At 45.9% G+C, this 21,183-nt stretch overlaps 1 protein-coding gene across 1 annotated transcript in view; it reads left to right on the top strand.

The window, feature by feature from the left end:
* Window positions 1–20,931, top strand: part of LOC138278826 (avidin-like) — a 52,482-nt gene extending 31,551 nt beyond the window's left edge. The window contains exon 4 of the mRNA XM_069219336.1: window positions 20,564–20,931. Coding sequence (XP_069075437.1) covers window positions 20,564–20,597 — 34 coding nt within the window. The 3' untranslated portion in view covers window positions 20,598–20,931. The remainder of the gene's footprint in view (window positions 1–20,563) is intronic.
* The last annotated feature ends 252 nt before the right edge of the window (window positions 20,932–21,183 follow it).

A 21,183-nucleotide genomic window follows, 5' to 3' on the forward strand; every position in this document is an offset into this window, starting at 1 on the left:
AATTTGCGACCTCCTGGTCCCTCCTGAGCCCCAGCAGCGTCCAAAAACGCCAAACGCACGATTTGCGTGTAGCAAGGCTTGTTGGCGTCCATCCGGCGGGAAAACACTTCTGCACGACTCTCCAACGCGTGTGGGATCCATCCTCCAAAGGGGAAGTCTCTAGCCCTTGTCGTTCCTGCAGTATTCACAGTTCTTCAGCCTAGTAAGAGCTTCTTTGCACCAACCGCTGGCATTTCTTGGGCATCTGCCCATCTCCGAGTCGCTTGTGACTTTTGGACTTGGTCCCCTTGTTCCACAGGTACCCTCAGTCAGGAATCCATCGTTGTTGCATTGCTGATTTGTGTTTTCCTTGCATTTTCCCTCTAACACGACTATTTTGTCCTTAGGGGAACTTTAGTGCACTTTGCACTCACTTTTCAGGGTCTTGGGGAGGGTTATTTTTTCTAACTCTCACTATTTTCTAATAGTCCCAGCGACCCTCTACAAGGTCACATAGGTTTGGGGTCCATTCGTGGTTCACATTCCACTTCTGGAGTATATGGTTTGTGTTGCCCCTATCCCTATGTTTCCCCATTGCATCCTATTGTAACTATACATTGTTTGCACTGTTTTCTAAGACTATACTGCATATTTTTGCTATTGTGTATATATATCTTGTGTATATTTCCTATCCTCTCACTGAGGGTACACTCTAAGATACTTTGGCATATTGTCATAAAAATAAAGTACCTTTATTTTTAGTATAACTGTGTATTGTGTTTTCTTATGATATTGTGCATATAACACTAGGTGGTACTGTAGTAGCTTCACACGTCTCCTAGTTCAGCCTAAGCTGCTCTGCTAAGCTACCATTATCTATCAGCCTAAGCTGCTAGACACCCTATACACTAATAAGGGATAACTGGGCCTGGTGCAAGGTGCAAGTACCCCTTGGTACTCACTACAAGCCAGTCCAGCCTCCTACACTTGGGGAGGGCTATTTTTCTAACTCTCACTATTTTCTAACAGTCCCAGCGACCCTCTACAAGGTCACATAGGTTTGGGGTCCATTCGTGGTTCGCATTCCACTTTTGGAGTATATGGTTTGTGTTGCCCCTATCCCTATGTGTCCCCATTGCATCCTATTGTAACTATACATTGTTTGCACTGTTTTCTAAGACTATACTGCATATTTTTGGTATTGTGTACATATAACTTGTGTATATTTGCTATACTCATACTGAGGGTACACTCTGAGATACTTTGGCATATTGTCATAAAAATAAAGTACCTTTATTTTTAGTATAACTGTGTATTGTGTTTTCTTATGATATTGTGCAAATGACACTAGTGATACTGTAGGAGCTTCACTCGTCTCCTAGTTCAGCCTAAGCTGCTCTGCTAAGCTACCATTATCTATCAGCCTATGCTGCTAAACACCCTCTACACTAATAAGGGATAACTGGGCCTGGTGCAAGGTGCAAGTACCCCTTGGTACTCACTACAAGCCAGTCCAGCCTCCTACATTGCGGTGGGATAAGTGTTTTGAGACTACTTACCACTCTTGTCATTGTAGTTTTCATAAGAGAAAAATATACAAAACAAGTTCAGTGTGTGTACACATAACTAAAAAGTTTTGCATTTCCTCTTTTCACTCTTTTCAAAGTGCTGATAAGTACTTCTAAACTTTCTAAAAAGTTCTAAAAAGTTTTAAAAGTTTTTTTCTGTCTTTCTAAAAGTTCTGAAAACTTTTTTCTCTTTTTCTATCACTTTAACTCTCTCTAAAAATGTCTGGCACAGGCCAAAATGTTGACCTGTCCAAGATTGCATATGATCACCTTAGCTGGAAAGGAGCAAGGAGTCTCTGCATAGAGAGAGGTTTGAGTGTAGGGAAGAATCCTTCCTTGGAATTATTACTTAATATGCTTAGAGAACAAGATAAGGCTAAAAGTGCCCCATCTGTTGAAAAAGTAGCTAATGGTTCCCAATCTGATCCAGGGACTCCCCCAGGAAAAGATTCAGGAAAGAAACTTCTTAGCCTGCCCATCACTAGACAGTCTAGCATAGTTGGTACTGAGGTTGAGTCACACCATACAGATAGTGTTGTCTCACATCATAGCAAGAGCATTCATTCTCACCACAGTAGAAGTGATGTTTCTGTTAGCCAAGCTGCTAGGGTTCACTCTGTAAGTAACAGGTCTCCTTCTGTTCATTCCCATCACACCTCTGTGACTAGGAATGTCCCTCCCACCAACCCTGATGACAGATTGTTAGAAAGGGAACTCAATAAGTTGAGGGTGGAACAAACCAGACTGAAGCTCAAGAAGCAACAGCTGGATTTGGATAGACAGTCTTTAGAAGTAGAGAAGGAAAGACAGAAACTGGGTTTAGAAACCCATGGTGGCAGCAGCAGTATTCCCAATAGTCATCCTGCAAAAGAGCATGATTCTAGGAAACTGCACAAGATAGTTCCCCCTTATAAGGAGAGGGATGACATTAACAAGTGGTTTGCTGCACTTGAGAGGGCCTGTGTTGTACAGGATGTCCCTCAAAGGCAGTGGGCTGCTATCCTATGGCTATCATTTAGTGGAAAGGGTAGGGATAGGCTCCTTACTGTGAAAGAAAGTGATGCCAATAATTTTACAGTTCTTAAGAATGCACTCCTGGATGGTTATGGCTTAACCACTGAACAGTACAGGATGAAGTTCAGAGAGACCAAAAAGGAGTCTTCACAAGACTGGGTTGATTTTGTTGACCATTCAGTGAAGGCCTTGGAGGGGTGGTTACATGACAGTAAAGTTACTGATTTTGAAAGCCTGTATAACTTGATCCTGAGAGAGCATATTCCTAATAATTGTGTGTCTGATTTGTTGCACCAGTACTTGGTGGACTCTGATCTGACCTCTCCCCAGGAATTGGGAAAGAAGGCAGACAAATGGGTCAGAACAAGGGTGAACAGAAAAGTTCATACAGGGGGTGACAAAGATGGCAAAAAGAAGGATGGTAAGTCTTCTGACAAGGGTGGGGACAAATCTAAAAATGAGTCTTCATCAGGCCCACAAAAACTCTCTGGTGGGGGTGGTGGGCCCAAATCCTCTTTTAATCAAAACAAAGAAAAGAAATCATGGTGCTATTTATGTAAAGTAAAAGGCCATTGGACAACAGATCCCAGTTGTCCAAAGAAAAGCACCAAGCCTCCTACCACTACAACCCCTACTGCTACACCTAGTGTCCCTACTAATAGCAGTGGTGGTGGGAGCAAACCTACTAATAGCCAATCCAAGGGAGTAGCTGGGCTCACTTTTGGTAACTTAGTTGGGGTTGGTCTTGTTAGGGAGACCACAGAGGCTGTGTTAGTCTCTGAGGGGGCTATTGATTTAGCCACCTTAGTTGCTTGTCCCCTTAATATGGATAAGTACAAGCAGCTACCCCTAATAAATGGTGTTGAGGTTCAGGCCTACAGGGACACTGGTGCCAGTGTCACAATGGTGATTGATAAACTGGTCCACCCTGAACAACACCTACTTGGTCACCAGTACCAAGTAACCGATGCTCACAACAACACACTTAGCCACCCCATGGCTGTTGTAAATCTCAACTGGGGGGGGTTACTGGTCCAAAGAAAGTTGTGGTAGCCACAGATTTACCTGTAGACTGTCTACTAGGAAATGATTTGGAGACATCAGCTTGGTCAGATGTGGAGTTGGAGGCCCATGCAGCAATGCTGGGCATCCCAGGGCATATTTTTGCTTTAACCAGGGCTCAGGCCAAAAAGCAAAAAGGACAGGGAAGCTTGGATCCTGGAACAATGGACCAAGTGCTCCCTAAAGCTAGGGCTAGTAGAAGTAAAGCACTACCTACTATCCCTCCCTCTACAGTGGATTCAACTTCAGAGGAAGAAGAATTCCCACCCTGTGTAAAACCTTCACCAGAGGAGCTGGAAGCAGACACTGCTGAGCTTTTGGGTGAAGGGGGGCCTGCCAGGGAGGAGCTGAGTGTGGCACAGCAAACCTGTCCCACATTAGAGGGTCTAAGACAGCAAGCTGTCAAACAGGCTAATGGGGATGTCAGTGACTCTCACAGAGTTTACTGGGAGGACAACCTCTTGTACACTGAGGCAAGGGATCCTAAACCTGGAGCTGCCAGGAGATTAGTGATTCCTCCGGAGTACAGAAAGTTCCTCCTAACTCTAGCCCACGACATTCCCCTAGCTGGGCATCTGGGACAAATGAAAACTTGGGACAGGCTTGTTCCCCTGTTTCATTGGCCTAGAATGTCTGAGGACACAAAGGAATTTTGTAAGTCCTGTGAAACCTGTCAAGCCAGTGGCAAGACAGGTGGCACTCCAAAGGCACCCCTTATTCCACTGCCTATGGTTGGGGTTCCCTTTGAAAGGGTAGGGGTTGACATAGTTGGCCCCCTTGACCCTCCTACTGCTTCAGGCAATAGGTTTATCTTAGTGGTAGTGGACCATGCCACAATATATCCTGAAGCAATTCCTTTAAGGACCACTACAGCACCTGCAGTGGCAAAGGCCCTCCTGGGAATATTTTCCAGGGTGGGCTTCCCAAAGGAAGTAGTATCAGACAGGGGAATCAATTTCATGTCTGCATACTTAAAGGCCATGTGGAAGGAGTGTGGTGTGACTTATAAGTTCACTACACCCTATCATCCACAAACAAATGGACTGGTGGAGAGATTTAACAAAACTCTCAAAGGCATGATTATGGGTCTCCCTGAAAAACTCCGCAGGAGATGGGATATCCTTTTACCATGCCTCCTTTTTGCCTACAGAGAGGTACCCCAGAAAGGTGTGGGCTTCAGCCCCTTTGAACTTCTTTTTGGACACCCTGTTAGGTGTCCACTTACACTTGTCAAGGAGGGTTGGGAACAACCTTTAAAAGCTCCAAAGCAAGATATTGTGGACTATGTACTTGGCCTCAGATCAAGGATGGCTGAGTACATGAAAAAGGCCAGTAAAAACCTTCAGGCCAGCCAAGAGCTCCAGAAACAATGGCATGATCGGAAGGCTGTTTTGGTTCAGTACCAACCAGGGCAGAAAGTGTGGGTCTTGGAGCCTGTGGCCCCAAGAGCACTCCAAGATAAATGGAGTGGACCCCACACAATTGTTGAAAAGAAGGGTGAAGTCACCTATTTGGTTGACTAAGGCACTGCCAGGAGTCCCCTTAGGGTGCTCCATGTCAACCGCCTGAAACCCTACTATGACAGGGCTGATCTCACCCTGCTCATGGCAACTGATGAGGGACAGGAAGAAGACAGTGATCCTCTACTTGATCTCTTCTCTTCCACAGAACAAGATGCTCTTGTGGAAGGTGTAGTTTTGGCTGATTGTCTTACTGCTGAGCAGAAAGACCATTGCATAAATCTACCAGATCAATTCTCTGAACTCTTCTCTACTGTGCCAGGTACCACTTCTTGGTGTGAGCACATTATAGATACTGGAGACAGCTTGCCTGTCAAAAGTAAGATCTATAGGCAGCCTGACCATGTCAGGGACTGCATAAAGCAAGAGGTGCAGAAAATGTTAGAACTAGGAGTGGTTGAGCACTCTGAAAGTCCATGGGCTTCTCCTGTGGTACCCCTGACAATTTGAAAGAAATGAGAGAACATAACCACTGAGGTTCTGATTAGCAGAGCCTCAGTGAGACAGTTAGTCACTACACAGGTAACACATTCAGGCACACTTATGAGCACTGGGGCCCTGGAGAACAGGGTCCCAGTGACACATACAACTAAAACAACATATATACAGTGAAAAATGGGGGTAACATGCCAGGCAAGATGGTACTTTCCTACACAACCCCCCCCCAAACGAAGGACAATAAGACTAGCCATGACCTGATGAGTCTTCATTGTCTAAGTGGAAATATCTGGAGAGTCCATCTGCATTGGAGTGGCTACTCCCAGGTCTATGTTCCACTGTATAGTCCATTCCCTGTAGGGATATGGACCACCTCAACAATTTAGGATTTTCACCTTTCATTTGTTTTAGCCAAAGTAGAGGTTTGTGGTCTGTCTGTACAATGAAGTGAGTGCCAAACAGGTATGGCCTCAACTTTTTCAGTGCCCAGACCACAGCAAAGGCCTCCCTCTCTATGGCAGACCAACGCTTTTCTCTAGGGGTCAACCTCCTACTAATAAAAGCAACAGATTGATCCTGGCCCTCAGAATTAAGTTGTGATAGGACTGCCCCTACTCCTAATTCAGATGCATAAGTTTGGACATAGAATTTTTTAGAGTAACAAGGGCTTTTCAGGACAGGTGCAGAGCACGTGACCTGCTTCAGCTCCTCAAAAGCTTTCTGACAGTTTGCTGTCCATAATACCTTTTTAGGCATTTTCTTGGATGTGAGGTCATTAAGAGGGGCTGCAATGGAGCCAAAGTTCTTAATGAACCTCCTGTAATACCCAGTGAGGCCTAGGAAGGCTCTCACCTGAGTCTGTGTAGTAGGGGGAACCCAATCAATAATTGTTTGGATTTTCCCCTGAAGTGGTGCAATCTGTTCCCCACCAACGAGGTGTCCCAGATAAACCACCTTACCCTGCCCTATCTGGCACTTTGAGGCCTTGATAGTGAGGCCTGCCTTCTGCAGGGCCTCCAAAACTTTCCATAGTTGGACCAGGTGATCATCCCAGCTGGAGCCAAAGACAGCTATATCGTCCAAATATGCTGCACTGAAAGCTTCCAGCTCTTGCAGGACTGTGTTCACCAACCTCTGAAAAGTGGCATGTGCTTTTTTCAATCCAAAAGGCATTACAGTGAACTGGTAATGTCCTTCAATGGTTGAAAATGCTGTTTTAGGTTTAGCATATTTTGACAATTTGATCTGCCAATATCCTGCAGTCAAGTCAAAAGTGCTTAGATACTTGGCAGATGCCAGTGTATCTATGAGCTCATCTGCCCTGGGTATAGGGTGAGCATCAGTTTTGGTTACCAAGTTGAGACCTCTGTAGTCTACACAAAACTGCATTTCCTTCTTTCCATCTTTGGAATGGGGTTTTGGTACAAGTACCACAGGAGAAGCCCATGGACTTTCGGAGTGCTCAACCACTCCTAGTTCTAACATTTTCTGGACCTCTTGCTTTATGCAGTCCCTGACATGGTCAGGCTGCCTATAGATCTTGCTTTTGACAGGCAAGCTGTCTCCAGTATCTATAGTGTGCTCACACCAAGAAGTGGTACCTGGCACAGTAGAGAAGAGTTCAGAGAATTGATCTAGGAGATTTATGCAATGGTCTTTCTGCTCAGCAGTAAGACAATCAGCCAAAACTACACCTTCCACAAGAGCATCTTGTTCTGTGGAAGAGAAGAGATCAGGTAGAGGATCGCTGTCTTCTTCCTGTCCCTCATCAGTTGCCATGAGCAGGGTGAGATCAGACCTGTCATAGTAGGGTTTCAGGCGGTTGACATGGAGCACCCTAAGGGGACTCCTGGCAGTGCCTAAGTCAACCAAATAGGTGACTTCACCCTTTTTCTCAACAATTGTGTGGGGACCACTCCATTTATCTTGGAGTGCTCTTGGGGCCACAGGCTCCAAGACCCACACTTTCTGCCATGGTTGGTACTGAACCAAAACAGCCTTCTGATCATGCCATTGCTTCTGGAGCTCTTGGCTGGCCTGAAGGTTTTTACTGGCCTTTTTCATATACTCAGCCATCCTTGATCTGAGGCCAAGTACATAGTCCACAATATCTTGTTTTGGAGCTTTTAAAGGTTGTTCCCAACCCTCCTTCACAAGTGTGAGTTGACCCCTAACAGGGTGTCCAAAAAGAAGTTCAAAGGGGCTGAAGCCCACTCCTTTCTGGGGTACCTCCCTGTAGGCAAAAATGAGGCATGGTAGAAGGATATCCCATCTCCTGCGGAGTTTTTCAGGGAGACCCATAATCATGCATTTGAGAGTTTTGTTAAATCTCTCCACCAGTCCATTTGTTTGTGGATGATAGGGTGTAGTGAACTTATAAGTCACACCACACTCCTTCCACATGGCCTTTAAGTATGCAGACATGAAATTGCTCCCTCTGTCTGATACTACTTCCTTTGGGAAGCCCGCCCTGGAAAATATTCCCAAGAGGGCCTTTGCCACTGCAGGTGCAGTAGTGGTCCTTAAAGGAATTGCTTCAGGGTATCTTGTGGCATGGTCCACTACCACCAAGATAAACCTATTGCCTGAAGCAGTAGGAAGTTCAAGGGGGCCAACTATGTCAACCCCTACCCTTTCAAAGGGAACCCCAACCACAGGCAGTGGAATAAGGGGTGCCTTTGGGGTGCCACCTGTCTTGCCACTGGCTTGACAGGTTTCACAGGACTTACAAATTTCCTTTGTGTCCTCAGACATTCTAGGCCAATGAAACAAGGGGACAAGTCTGTCACAAGTTTTCATTTGTCCCAGATGCCCAGCTAGGGGAATGTCGTGGGCAAGAGTTAGGAGGAACTTTCTGTACTCCTGAGGAATCACTAATCTCCTGGCACCTCCAGGTTTAGGATCCCTTGCCTCAGTGTACAAGAGGTTGTCCTCCCAGTAAACTCTGTGAGAGTCACTGACATCCCCATTAGCCTGTTTGACAGCTTGCTGTCTCAGACCCTCTAATGTGGGACAGGTTTGCTGTGCCATACTCAGCTCCTCCCTGGCAGGCCCCCCTTCACCCAAAAGCTCAGCAGTGTCTGCTTCAAGCTCCTCTGGTGTAGGTTCTGCACAGGGAGGGAATTCTTCTTCCTCAGAAGTAGAATCCACTGTAGAGGGAGGGATAGTAGGAAGTGGTTTGCTTCTACTAGCCCTAGCTTTAGGGAGCACTTGGTCCATTGTTCCAGGATCCAAGCTTCCCTGTCCTTTTTGCTTTTTGGCCTGAGCCCTGGTTAAAGCAAAAATATGCCCTGGGATGCCCAGCATTGCTGCATGGGCCTCCAACTCCACATCTGACCAAGCTGATGTCTCCAAATCATTTCCTAGTAGACAGTCTACAGGTAAATCTGTGGCTACCACAACTTTCTTTGGACCAGTAACCCCCCCCCCCAGTTGAGATTTACAACAGCCATGGGGTGGCTAAGTGTGTTGTTGTGAGCATCGGTTACTTGGTACTGGTGACCAAGTAGGTGTTGTTCAGGGTGGACCAGTTTTTCAATCACCATTGTGACACTGGCACCAGTGTCCCTGTAGGCCTGAACCTCAACACCATTTATTAGGGGTAGCTGCTTGTACTTATCCATATTAAGGGGACAAGCAACTAAGGTGGCTAAATCAATAGCCCCCTCAGAGACTAACACAGCCTCTGTGGTCTCCCTAACAAGACCAACCCCAACTAAGTTACCAATAGTGAGCCCAGCTACTCCCTTGGATTGGCTATCAGTAGGTTTGCTCCCACCACCACTGCTATTAGTAGGGACACTAGGTGTAGCAGTAGGGGTTGTAGTGGTAGGAGGCTTGGTGCTTTTCTTTGGACAACTGGCATCTGTTGTCCAATGGCCTTTTACTTTACATAAATAGCACCATGGTTTCTTTTCCTTGTTTTGATTAAAGGAGGATTTGGACCCACCACCCCCACCAGAGTGTTTTTGTGGACCTGATGAAGACTCATTTTTAGATTTGTCCCCACCCTTGTCAGAAGACTTACCATCCTTCTTTTTGTTGCCATCTTTGTCACCCCCTGTATGAACTTTTCTGTTCACCCTTGTTCTGACCCATTTGTCTGCCTTCTTTCCCAATTCTTGGGGAGAGGTCAGATCAGAGTCCACCAAGTACTGGTGCAACAAATCAGACACACAATTATTAAGAATATGCTCTCTCAGGATCAAGTTATACAGGCTTTCAAAGTCAGTAACCTTACTGCCATTTAACCACCCCTCCAAGGCCTTCACTGAATGGTCAATGAAATCAACCCAGTCTTGTGAAGACTCCTTTTTGGTCTCTCTGAACTTTATCCTGTATTGTTCAGTGGTTAAGCCATAACCATCCAGGAGTGCATTCTTAAGAACTATAAAATTATTGTCATCACTTTCTTTCACAGTAAGGAGCCTATCCCTACCTTTTCCACTAAATGATAGCCATAGGATAGCAGCCCACTGCCTTTGAAGGACATCCTGTACAACACAGGCCCTCTCAAGTGCAGCAAACCACTTGTTAATGTCATCCCCCTCCTTATATCTTGTGCAGATTCCTGGAATCATGTTCTTTTACAGGATGACTATTGGGAATACTGCTGCTGCCACCATGGGTATCTAAACCCAACTTCGGTCTTTCTTTCTCTAGTTCAAAAGACTGTCTATCTAAATCCAGCTGTTGCTTTTTAAGCTTCAGTCTGGTTTGTTCCACTCTCAACTTGTTGAGTTCCCTTTCTAACATTCTGTCATCAGGGTTGGTGGGAGGGACATTCTTAGACACAGAAGAATGAACAGAAGGAGACCTGTCCCTTACAGAAGCCACCCTAACAGCTTGGCTAACAGAAACATCACTACCACTGTGGTGAGAATAAATGCTTTTGCTATGATGTGAGACAACACTATTTGTATGGTGTGGCTCTTCATCATTACCAAATATGCTAGACTGTCTAGTAATGGGCAGGCTTGGAAGTTTCTTTCCTGAATCCTTTCCTGGGGGAGTCCCTGGATCAGATTGGGAACCATTAGCTACTTTTTCAAAAGATGGGGCACTTTTAGCCTTATCTTGTTCTCTAAGCATGTTAAGCAATAATTCCAAGGAAGGATTCTTCCCTACACTCAAACCTCTCTCTACACAAAGACTCCTTGCTCCTTTCCAGCTAAGGTGGTCATATGCAAGTTTGGACAGATCAACATTTTGGCCTGTGCCAGACATTTTTAGAGAGAGTTAAAGTGATAGAAAAAGAGAAAAAAGTTTTCAGAACTGTTTAGAAAGACAGAAAAAAAACTTTTTCAACTTTTAAGAACTTTTTGAAAGTTTAGAAGTACTTTTCAGCACTTAGAAAAGAGTGAAAAGAGGAAATGCAAAACTTTTTAGCTATGTGTACACACACTGAACTTGTTTTGTATATTTTTCTCTTATGAAAAGTACAATGACAAGAGTGGTAAGTAGTCTCAAAGCACTTATCCCACCGCTGCACAACCAATGTAGGAGGCTGGACGGGCTTGTAGTGAGTACCAAGGGGTACTTGCACCTTGCACTAGGCCCAGTTATCCCTTATTAGTGTATAGGGTGTCTAGCAGCATAGGCTGATAGATAATGGTAGCTTAGCAGAGCAGCTTAGGCCGAACTAGGAGACGTGTGAAGCTACTACAGTACCACAAGTGTCACTTGCACAATATCATAAGAAAACACAATACACAGTTATACTAAAAATAAAGGTACTTTATTTTTATGACAATATGCCAAAGTATCTTAGAGTGTACCCTCAGTATGAGGATAGCAAATATACACAAGTTATATGTACACAATACCAAAAATATGCAGTATAGTCTTAGAAAACAGTGCAAACAATGTATAGTTACAATAGGATGCAATGGGGACACATAGGGATAGGGGCAACACAAACCATATACTCCAAAAGTGGAATGCGAACCACGAATGGACCCCAAACCTATGTGACCTTGTAGAGGGTCGCTGGGACTATTAGAAAATAGTGAGAGTTAGAAAATTAGCCCTCCCCAAGACCCTGAAAAGTGAGTGCAAAGTGCACTAAAGTTCCCCAAAAGACAAAGAAGTCGTGATAGAGGAATAATGCAGGAAAGACACAAACCAGCAATGCAACAACAATGGATTTCCAATCTGGGGTACCTGTGGAACAAGGGGACCAAGTCCAAAAGTCACAAGCAAGTCGGAGATGGGCAGATGCCCAGGAAATGCCAGCTGTGGGTGCAAAGAAGCTTCTACAGGACAGAAGAAGCTGAGGTTTCTGCAGGAACGAAAAGGGCTAGAGACTTCCTCTTTGGTGGATAAATCCATCTCGCCGTGGAGAGTCGTGCAGAAGTGTTTTCCCGCCGAAAGACACCAACAAGCCTTGCTAGCTTTAAATCATGCGGATAGCGTTTTTGGGTGCTGCTATGGCCCAGCAAGGACCAGGATGTCGCAAATTGCGTCAGGAGAGAGAGGGGACGTCGATCAAGACAAAGAGCCCTCTCAGCAGCAGGTAGCCCCCGGAGAAGTGCCAGAAACAGGCACTATGAGGATGCGTGAAACGGTGCTCACCTGAAGTTACACAAAGGAGTCCCACGTCGCCGGAGACCAACTTAGAAAGTCGTGCAATGCAGGTTAGAGTGCCGTGGACCCAGGCTTGGCTGTGCAGAAAGGATTTCCGCCGGAAGTGCACAGGAGCCGGAGTAGTTGCAAAAGACGTGGTTTCCAACAATGCAGTCTGGCGTGGGGAAGCAAGGACTTACCTCCACCAAACTTGGACTGAAGAGTCACTGGACTGTGGGAGTCACTTGGACAGAGTTGCTGGATTCAAGGGACCTCGCTCGTCGTGCTGAGAGGAGACCCAAGGGACAGGTAATGCAGCTTTTTGGTGCCTGTGGTTGCAGGGGGAGGATTCAGTCGACCCACGGGAGATTTCTTCGGAGCTTCTAGTGCAGAGAGGAGGCAGACTACCCCCACAGCATGCACCACCAGGAAAACAGTCGAGAAGGCGGCAGGATCAGCGTTACAGAGTTGCAGTAGTCGTCTTAGCTACTTTGTTGCAGTTTTGCAGGCTTCCAGCGCGGTCAGCAGTCGATTCCTTGGCAGAAGGTGAAGAGAGAGATGCAGAGGAACTCGGATGAGCTCTTGCATTCGTTATCTAAGGGATCCCAAGAGACAGAGACCCTAAATAGCCAGAAAAGAGGGTTTGGCTACCTAGGAGAGAGGATTGGCTAGCAACACCTGAAGGAGCCTATCAGAAGGAGTCTCTGATGTCACCTGTTGGCACTGGCCACTCAGAGCAGTCCAGTGTGCCAGCAGCACCTCTGTTTCCAAGATGGCAGAGGTCTGGAGCACACTGGAGGAGCACTGGACACCTCCCAGGGGAGGTGCAGGTCAGGGGAGTGGTCACTCCCCTTTCCTTTGTCCAGTTTCGTGCCAGAGCAGGGCTAAGGGGTCCCCTGAACCGGTGTAGACTGGCTTATGCAGAATTGGGCACATCTGTGCCCATGAAAGCATTTCCAGAGGCTGGGGGAGGCTACTCCTCCCCTGCCTTCACACCATTTTCCAAAGGGAGAGGGTGTAACACCCTCTCTCAGAGGAAGTCCTTTGTTCTGCCATCCTGGGACAAGCCTGGCTTGACCCCAGGGGGGCAGAAACCTGTCTGAGGGGTTGGCAGCAGCAGCAGCTGCAGTGAAACCCCAGGAAAGGCAGTTTGGCAGTACCAGGGTCTGTGCTACAGAGCACTGGGATCATGGAATTGTGCCAACAATGCCAGGATGGCATAGAGGGGGCAATTCCATGATCTTAGACATGTTACATGGCCACATTCGGAGTTACCATTGTGAAGCTACATATAGGTTTTGACCTATATGTAGTGCACGCGTGTAATGGTGTCCCCACACTCACAAAGTTCAGGGAATTGGCCCTGAACAATGTGGGGGCACCTTGGCTAGTGCCAGGGTGCCCTCACACTAAGTAACTTTGCACCTAACCTTTACCAGGTAAAGGTTAGACATATAGGTGACTTATAAGTTACTTAAGTGCAGTGTAAAATGGCTGTGAAATAACGTGGACGTTATTTCACTCAGGCTGCAGTGGCAGGCCTGTGTAAGAATTGTCAGAGCTCCCTATGGGTGGCAAAATAAATGCTGCAGCCCATAGGGATCTCCTGGAACCCCAATACCCTGGGTACCTCAGTACCATATACTAGGGAATTATAAGGGTGTTCCAGTAAGCCAATGTAAATTGGTAAAATTGGTCACTAGCCTGTTAGTGACAATTTGAAAGAAATGAGAGAGCATAACCACTGAGGTTCTGATTAGCAGAGCCTCAGTGAGACAGTTAGTCACTACACAGGTAACACATTCAGGCACACTTATGAGCACTGGGGCCCTGGAGAACAGGGTCCCAGTGACACATACAACTAAAACAACATATATACAGTGAAAAATGGGGGTAAACTGCCAGGCAAGATGGTACTTTCCTACATACTGGAACACCCTTATAATTCCCTAGTATATGGTACTGAGGTACCCAGGGTATTGGGGTTCCAGGAGATCCCTATGGGCTGCAGCATTTCTTTTGCCACTCATAGGGATCTCTGATAATTCTTACACAGGCCTGCCACTGCAGCCTGAGTGAAATAACGTCCACGTTATTTCACAGCCATTTTACACTGCACTTAAGTAACTTATAAGTCACCTATATGTCTAACCTTTACCTGGTAAAGGTTAGGTGCAAAGTTACTTAGTGTGAGTGCACCCTGGCACTAGCCAAGGTGCCCCCACATTGTTCAGGGCCAATTCCCCGGACTTTGTGAGTGCGGGGACACCATTACACGCGTGCACTACATATAGGTCAATACCTATATGTAGCTTCACAATGGTAACTCCGAATATGGCCATGTAACATGTCTAAGATCATGGAATTGCCTCCTCTATGCAATCCTGGCATAGTTGGCACAATCCCATGATCCAAGTGGTCTGTAGCACAGACCCTGGCACTGCCAAACTGCCTTTTCAGGGGTTTCACTGCAGCTGCTGCTGCTGCCAACCCCTCAGACAGGTTTCTGCCCCCCTGGGGTCAAGCCAGGCTTGTCCCAGGATGGCAGAACAAAGGACTTCCTCTGAGAGAGGGTGTTAAACCCTCTCCCTTTGGAAAATGGTGTGAAGGCAGGGGAGGAGTAGCCTCCCCCAGCCTCTGGAAATGCTTTCATGGGCACAGATGTGCCCAATTCTGCATAAGCCAGTGTACACTGGTTCAGGGGACCCCTTAGCCCTGCTCTGGCGCGAAACTGGACAAAGGAAAGGGGAGTGACCACTCCCCTGACCTGCACCTCTCCTGGGAGGTGTCCAGAGCTACTCCAGTGTGCTCCAGACCTCTGCCATCTTGGAAACAGAGGTGCTGCCAGCACACTGGACTGCTCTGAGTGGCCAGTGCCACCAGGTGACGTCAGAGACTCCTTCTGATAGGCTCCTCCAGGTGTTGCTAGCCTATCCTCTCTCCTAAGTAGCCAAATCCTCTTTTCTGGTTATTTAGGGTCTCTGTCTCTGGGGAAACTTTAGATAACGAATGCAAGAGCTCATCAGAGTTCCTCTGCATCTCTCTCTTCACCTTCTGCCAAGGAATCGACTGCTGACCGCGCTGGAAGCCAGCAAAACTGCAACAAAGTAGCTAAGACGACTACTGCAACTCTGTAACGCTGATCCTGCCGCCTTCTCGACTGTTTTCCTGGTGGTGCATGCTGTGGGGGTAGTCTGCCTCCTCTCTGCACTAGAAGCTCAGAAGAAATCTCCCGTGGGTCGACGGAATCTTCCCCCTGCTACCGCAGGCACCAAAAAAGCTGCATTACCGGTCCTTGGGTCTCCTCTCAGCACGACAAGCGAGGTCCCTTGAATCCAGCAACTCTGTCCAAGTGACTCCCACAGTCCAGTGACTCTTCAGTCCAAGTTTGGTGGAGGTATGTCCTTGCCTCCCCACGCCAGACTGCATTGTTGTAAACCGCGTCTTTTACAACTACTCCGACTCCTGTGCACTTCCGGCGGAAATCCTTTGCGCACAGCCAAGCCTGGGTCCACGGCACTCTAACCTGCATTGCACGACTTTCTAAGTTGGTCTCCGGCGACGTAGGACTCCTTTGTGTAACTTCGGGTGAGCACTGTTTCATGCATCCTCATAGTGCCTGTTTCTGGCACTTCTTTGGGTGCTACCTGCTGCTGAGAGGGCTCCTTGTCTTGCTCTATATCCCCTCTCTCTCCTGATGCAATTTGCGACATCCTGGTCCTTCCTGGGACACAGCAGCATCCAAAAACCCTTACCGCACGATTTGCAGCTAGCAAGGCTTGTTGGTGGTCTTTCGGCGGGAAAAAACGTCTGCACAACTCTCCACGGCGTGGGGAATCCGTCCTCCAAAGGGAAAGTCTCTAGCCCTTGTCGTTCCTGCAGAATCCTCAGCTTCTTCTGTCCAGTAGAAGCTTCTTGGCACCCACAGCTGGCATTTCCTGGGCATCTGCCCATCTCCGACTTGCTTGTGACTTTTGGACTTGGTCCCCTTGTTCCCCAGGTACCCTAGATTGGAAATCCATCGTTGTTGCATTGCTGGTTTGTGTCTTTCCTGCATTATTCCCCTATCACGACTTCTTTGTCCTTTGGCAAACTTCAGTGCACTTTGCACTCACTTTTCAGGGTCTTGGGGAGGGCTATTTTTCTAACTCTCACTATTTTCTAATAGTCCCAGCGACCCTCTACAAGGTCACATAGGTTTGGGGTCCATTCATGGTTCGCATTCCACTTTTGGAGTATATGGTTTGTGTTGCCCCTATCCCTATGTGTCCCCATTGCATCCTATTGTAACTATACATTGTTTGCACTGTTTTCTAAGACTATACTGCATTTTTTTGGTATTGTGTACATATAACTTGTGTATATTTGCTATCCTCATACTGAGGGTACACTCTGAGATACTTTGGCAATTGTCATAAAAATAAAGTACCTTTATTTTTAGTATAACCGTGTATTGTGTTTTCTTATGATATTGTGCAAATGACACTAGTGGTGCTGTAGGAGCTTCACTCGTCTCCTAGTTCAGCCTAAGCTGCTCTGCTAAGCTACCATTATCTATCAGCCTATGCTGCTAGACACCCTATACACTAATAAGGGATAACTGGGCCTGGTGCAAGGTGCAAGTACCCCTTGGTACTGACTACAAGCCAGTTCAGCCTCCTACAAATATGCACCGGGGCACACCCAAAAAGTCCAAGAAGTCCAAACTTTTCTATGTTTGCAAGTCAGTGCGTGAAACGAGTATATGGTGCATCAAAAGGATTTTATTCATCCGTTGGCAAGAGATTCAAATCAAGGCAACGGTAAGTTCAATGGCAACAACAGCCTAACAGCCGACACGTGGTTTGTCTAAAAGACTTTTTCAAGGCATCAATGAAAGGCATGAACCAATACTGTAAAGACTGTATCGAGGATCCTGTGTTCTGGACATCCCACCAAGTCCAATGTCTGTCATGTATGCAAAAAGCGTAAAATGCGCTCCAAATCAAGTGTTGTGCTACGACCTTAATAAGTCGTGCAGTCGTGTCTCTTCCACTATACGTGAGCAACAGCCGTTGTATTGGTTCATGCCTTTCATTGATCTTCAGTGCCATGCTTGTGTAGTGGTCTGCTAACTATAACTACCTAGTTTTAGGATGATTCATCAAGCAGGGGTTGGAAAAAAGGGATATATAGACTCAATTAAAAACCCAACGGTTGCAGGGACATTATAGTTCGTTTCTGAATTTACTCACAAAAAGCCATAGAAATTCAGCAGTTATAGTTAGAGTTATTTCAAGTAACTATAACTGGTACCGTAAGGTAACTATAAATTGTGCCCCCACCATGCACAGTTTTTTGTTCAATAATTTGACTGTTACTGTTTCATTGCTTTTTTATTTTATTAAAGGTTTTCATGGGTGCTGTAATATCTGTGATAATTAGCAGTGCATGGCGCTATGCGAGTTTTAATTACCTTAAGGCGCAAGTGTGAGAAAGGGACTCTGTTGACATGGTAGCCCCACCCACTCTTTGCTTGGAAAATGATGCAGTTTCAAACTGTAAGTGCCCTGGGCCCCTGCTAAACAGGTTCCTAGGGCCAGATCTCTTTCACAAAAACTGTACTATGTTTGGCACTTCAGACACCCTTGAAAGTCCCTAGTAAATGGTACCTCGAATACCTGGGGCATGAGTACTGAAGAGGGCCCCTCAGAGTTACAGCACCAATTGTGTCACTCTGGGATGCCCCACACGAGCCTCATGCAGACTCCCATTGCAAGTGCATGACAAGGTGCATCTAAAATTGCAAACTCAACATGACACTCACCCAGAGTGCCATGCCCAATAACACTGCATGCAATATAGGTAGGTCACCACTCTGGCATGCCTTACAGCTCTAAGGCAGGGTGCACTATAATGCATGTCAGGGCATTTGTGTGCATGAGAAAAAATGCCTCTACTATGGACATCGCTAAACCTTAAGATGTGGTAAGTGTACAGGGGAGCCATAGCAAATGCATGTGCTGGACACAGATCATTATGATTTCTTTAGCTACATGATGTCCTCTCTGAACCCTGGGCTGTTTGGTGTCAAACAACTCAGAATAATTAACCCACACTGATGCCAGTGTTGGATGTGAGCCCTCCCCACAGGAAGCGGTCACTTAGTGGGTGAAGCCACCCTAAAATAGGTGACCCAATGGCCACCACCAGTTACTCCCCCTAATGACCCTTAGATGTATTTAGTGGATCTCCCTAGACCAACAGATCAGATTTGATGGACACAAGAAGACCAGGAGAAAAGAAGACCCAAGACACAAGAACAAAAATCCTGCTGTACAAAGAAAAAGGCACCAAACCCTGACTCGACCAACGCCACTGAGGTGCTAACTGGAAAACTGAAGGACTCTACAAAATCCCAAAGCACATCAATCCTTCAGAAAATCACCAAATACCTCACTCATTGTGAAGGTATCACTCTTGTGCACCCTGAAGTCCAGTTCACTGACCAGCTGCTGACCAATGAAGCAGATCCAGCAGCTTGACCAAACTCATCACGATGGACCCAAACAACAAAACCTACCAGTGTCCCAAGTTTGGTGGCACTGCAACTTTCAGGGCCTGAGACATACCATTGCCCAGAGTACTGGACCCCCAGTGTTGGACACCAAGAAGGAAAGTCCACTCCTGACTCTCAAAAGCTCAGAAGCAAAGACCAGTTGAGAGGCTTCAGGACACACAAGAACCACCCCATAGAATAGCCCTGCTGACAATCAATGTACCCTCCAAGTGACCTGCACCTGGCTCCAAGGACCCCAAAATGCACAACTCCTGGCTGACCAATCTGCATTGTTCCCGGCCTCCCTGGCCCCTTCATTGGCAAACCAGCTGTGCTATAGAGGTTCCTAACCCCTATTGACCTCCACCTTCCAAGAGGATCCACCGGTCATACCTTTAAGTTCATCTGTGCATTGTGTTTCCAAGCGGCCCCCCTCTCTGTTTTGCACCAACTCCAAGACTTTCAGCCACTGCTCTAGCTTGAGCCGGGAACTGCCCGAACTTCTCCAGCTGGCCCACAGGAAATCTTGACAACCTTGACCTAAAAATAGGTGAAAGCATTGCCTGATTTTGTATGGATTTTTAAAAAATTTCCCATTTATTCCTATGGTGCGTAATTACGCACAAAAGCAGAACATTTTCTAAGCTTTGAAATTATGAAATAACACAAACATTCATATTTATAAATATATATCCACAAGGAAACATAGAGGGCCTTTAAATCAGCTTTGTTCTGCCATTGGTCTACCTGAGTGTCATTTACACCTTACTTCTATCCATGGCAGCATCCTGCAAGGGGTCTTGGTTCAGCCTACCTCAGTCATTGGCTCTCTTGCTGTGAATGACAGCGTTTGCTGATTACATGTGTACATCCACCTGAAAATGAGTGTGCTTCAGTGTCCAGGGTGGTTGGCTGTTTAGTTTTCAGTGTCCACCTTTTATAGTTCCCCTTTCATTTCTTTGCTTCTCCTCTTTTTATTTTAATATTTCTCAAGAGGATGCTACAACTTTCTAGGAAATGCTAACAAGTGACTTGCCTACCTCTCATTTCATGTGCAGTCACTCCATCCCACGTGGCTACTTCTTCTAAACCAGAAGAGCATTATGGAATGCTGCTGTTTAGTGCATCATTGTTTTACCATTCAAAGATAACCCACACATTGGTTATGAATGTGGCGCCATTCTTGAACTTTAAAACAACTATTTACAATCGCTTTGGAAGATGGACACACACTGCTATGTTTAGTTTTGTTATAAAAATTTATCCTTTTCATTTATCTTGCATATGTTGCAGAGTTAGTGTGTATTTTAATGTGGTTGTGTCAGAGCATGTATCAAAGGATCAATCAATAAATTGATGAATGGATGCATGTGTGAAATAAGAGGAGTGACATAGCGTGTGCCTGATGATTTACTGAGTGTCTACACCTATCAGTGACGCAAAATACACTTTTGTTCATAAGCCACAGGTTTTGGCATTGTCAGTGCTTGTTTAATGGCCTGTGGCAGGGGTCAATAGGCCACACTTGATAGAGGGAGGGACAAATCCTTGTAATACAAATAATTTATTTATTGATTGACATTAAGAGTAGAGATTTGTTTTCTGAATGAGATGAAAGGGAATGCAGGGACTCACACTCAGCAATGTCCGTCTTTATCTGGGAGAGTTTTTCGAGAAGATGAATACCTGAATGTGACCTTGGCTGAGTAATAGGTATAAGGTTCATTCATTGTTTGATCATTGAGAATACGGACTGAGTGGTTACAAGAGGAGGTAATTAGATTTTGAAAATGGTGGATTGAATTTTGCTCAAGATGATGAATATGTTAAGAGTGTCTTTGCTGAAATCCTAATGTGTATGTTTTATTTATGCCCTGCAGGGTTGGGACAAATGTTTTTACTCGAGTGCTCTGAGTGGATCCTTAAGGCTGCACCAAGGATGAGACACCAGAGATGGACTGACATCTGCTGAACTCTCTTCTGTTCTTATTCACATCAGCTTTGCATAGTTTCACTGAAATCAGCACCTATCAAGGAGGTATGGACCACAGACTCACAGAGAGTCACTACTGCCAATCACTACTTCAGGGCCTTGCTGAGGTTTACAACCTCCCTGAGTCAGCCCACCTAATATCCCATTCCACAAGCTTCTAGCAGGTTATGCAGAGGTCTAAAGGCATGTTTACTCTGTCATTAAGCTTTGTATCATATTCAAATATACTGAAATCAATAAAAAATGAATCCGGAATTGTTGCCTATGAGTATTTTCTTTCATGGTGCACAACTTTAGAAGTAAGTTTCTATAATCAGTGCAAGTCTGGGTGAAGCCGACATCATGGATGAAAAAAGAGCATGTTCAAAACTTCAGGGTCCACTGCTACTCAAGCGACAGAGTGTACTGCAGGAGTGAAATGAAACATAGAACGGAAAAGACCAGTTTGAGCTTTTATTCCTAAAGGTGGTTTCAGTGATAGGTCTGGACCTGGAAAACCCTAAAATG

This window comes from Pleurodeles waltl, unplaced genomic scaffold (genome assembly GCF_031143425.1).
Source record: "Pleurodeles waltl isolate 20211129_DDA unplaced genomic scaffold, aPleWal1.hap1.20221129 scaffold_65, whole genome shotgun sequence".
NCBI lineage: Eukaryota > Metazoa > Chordata > Amphibia > Caudata > Salamandridae > Pleurodeles > Pleurodeles waltl.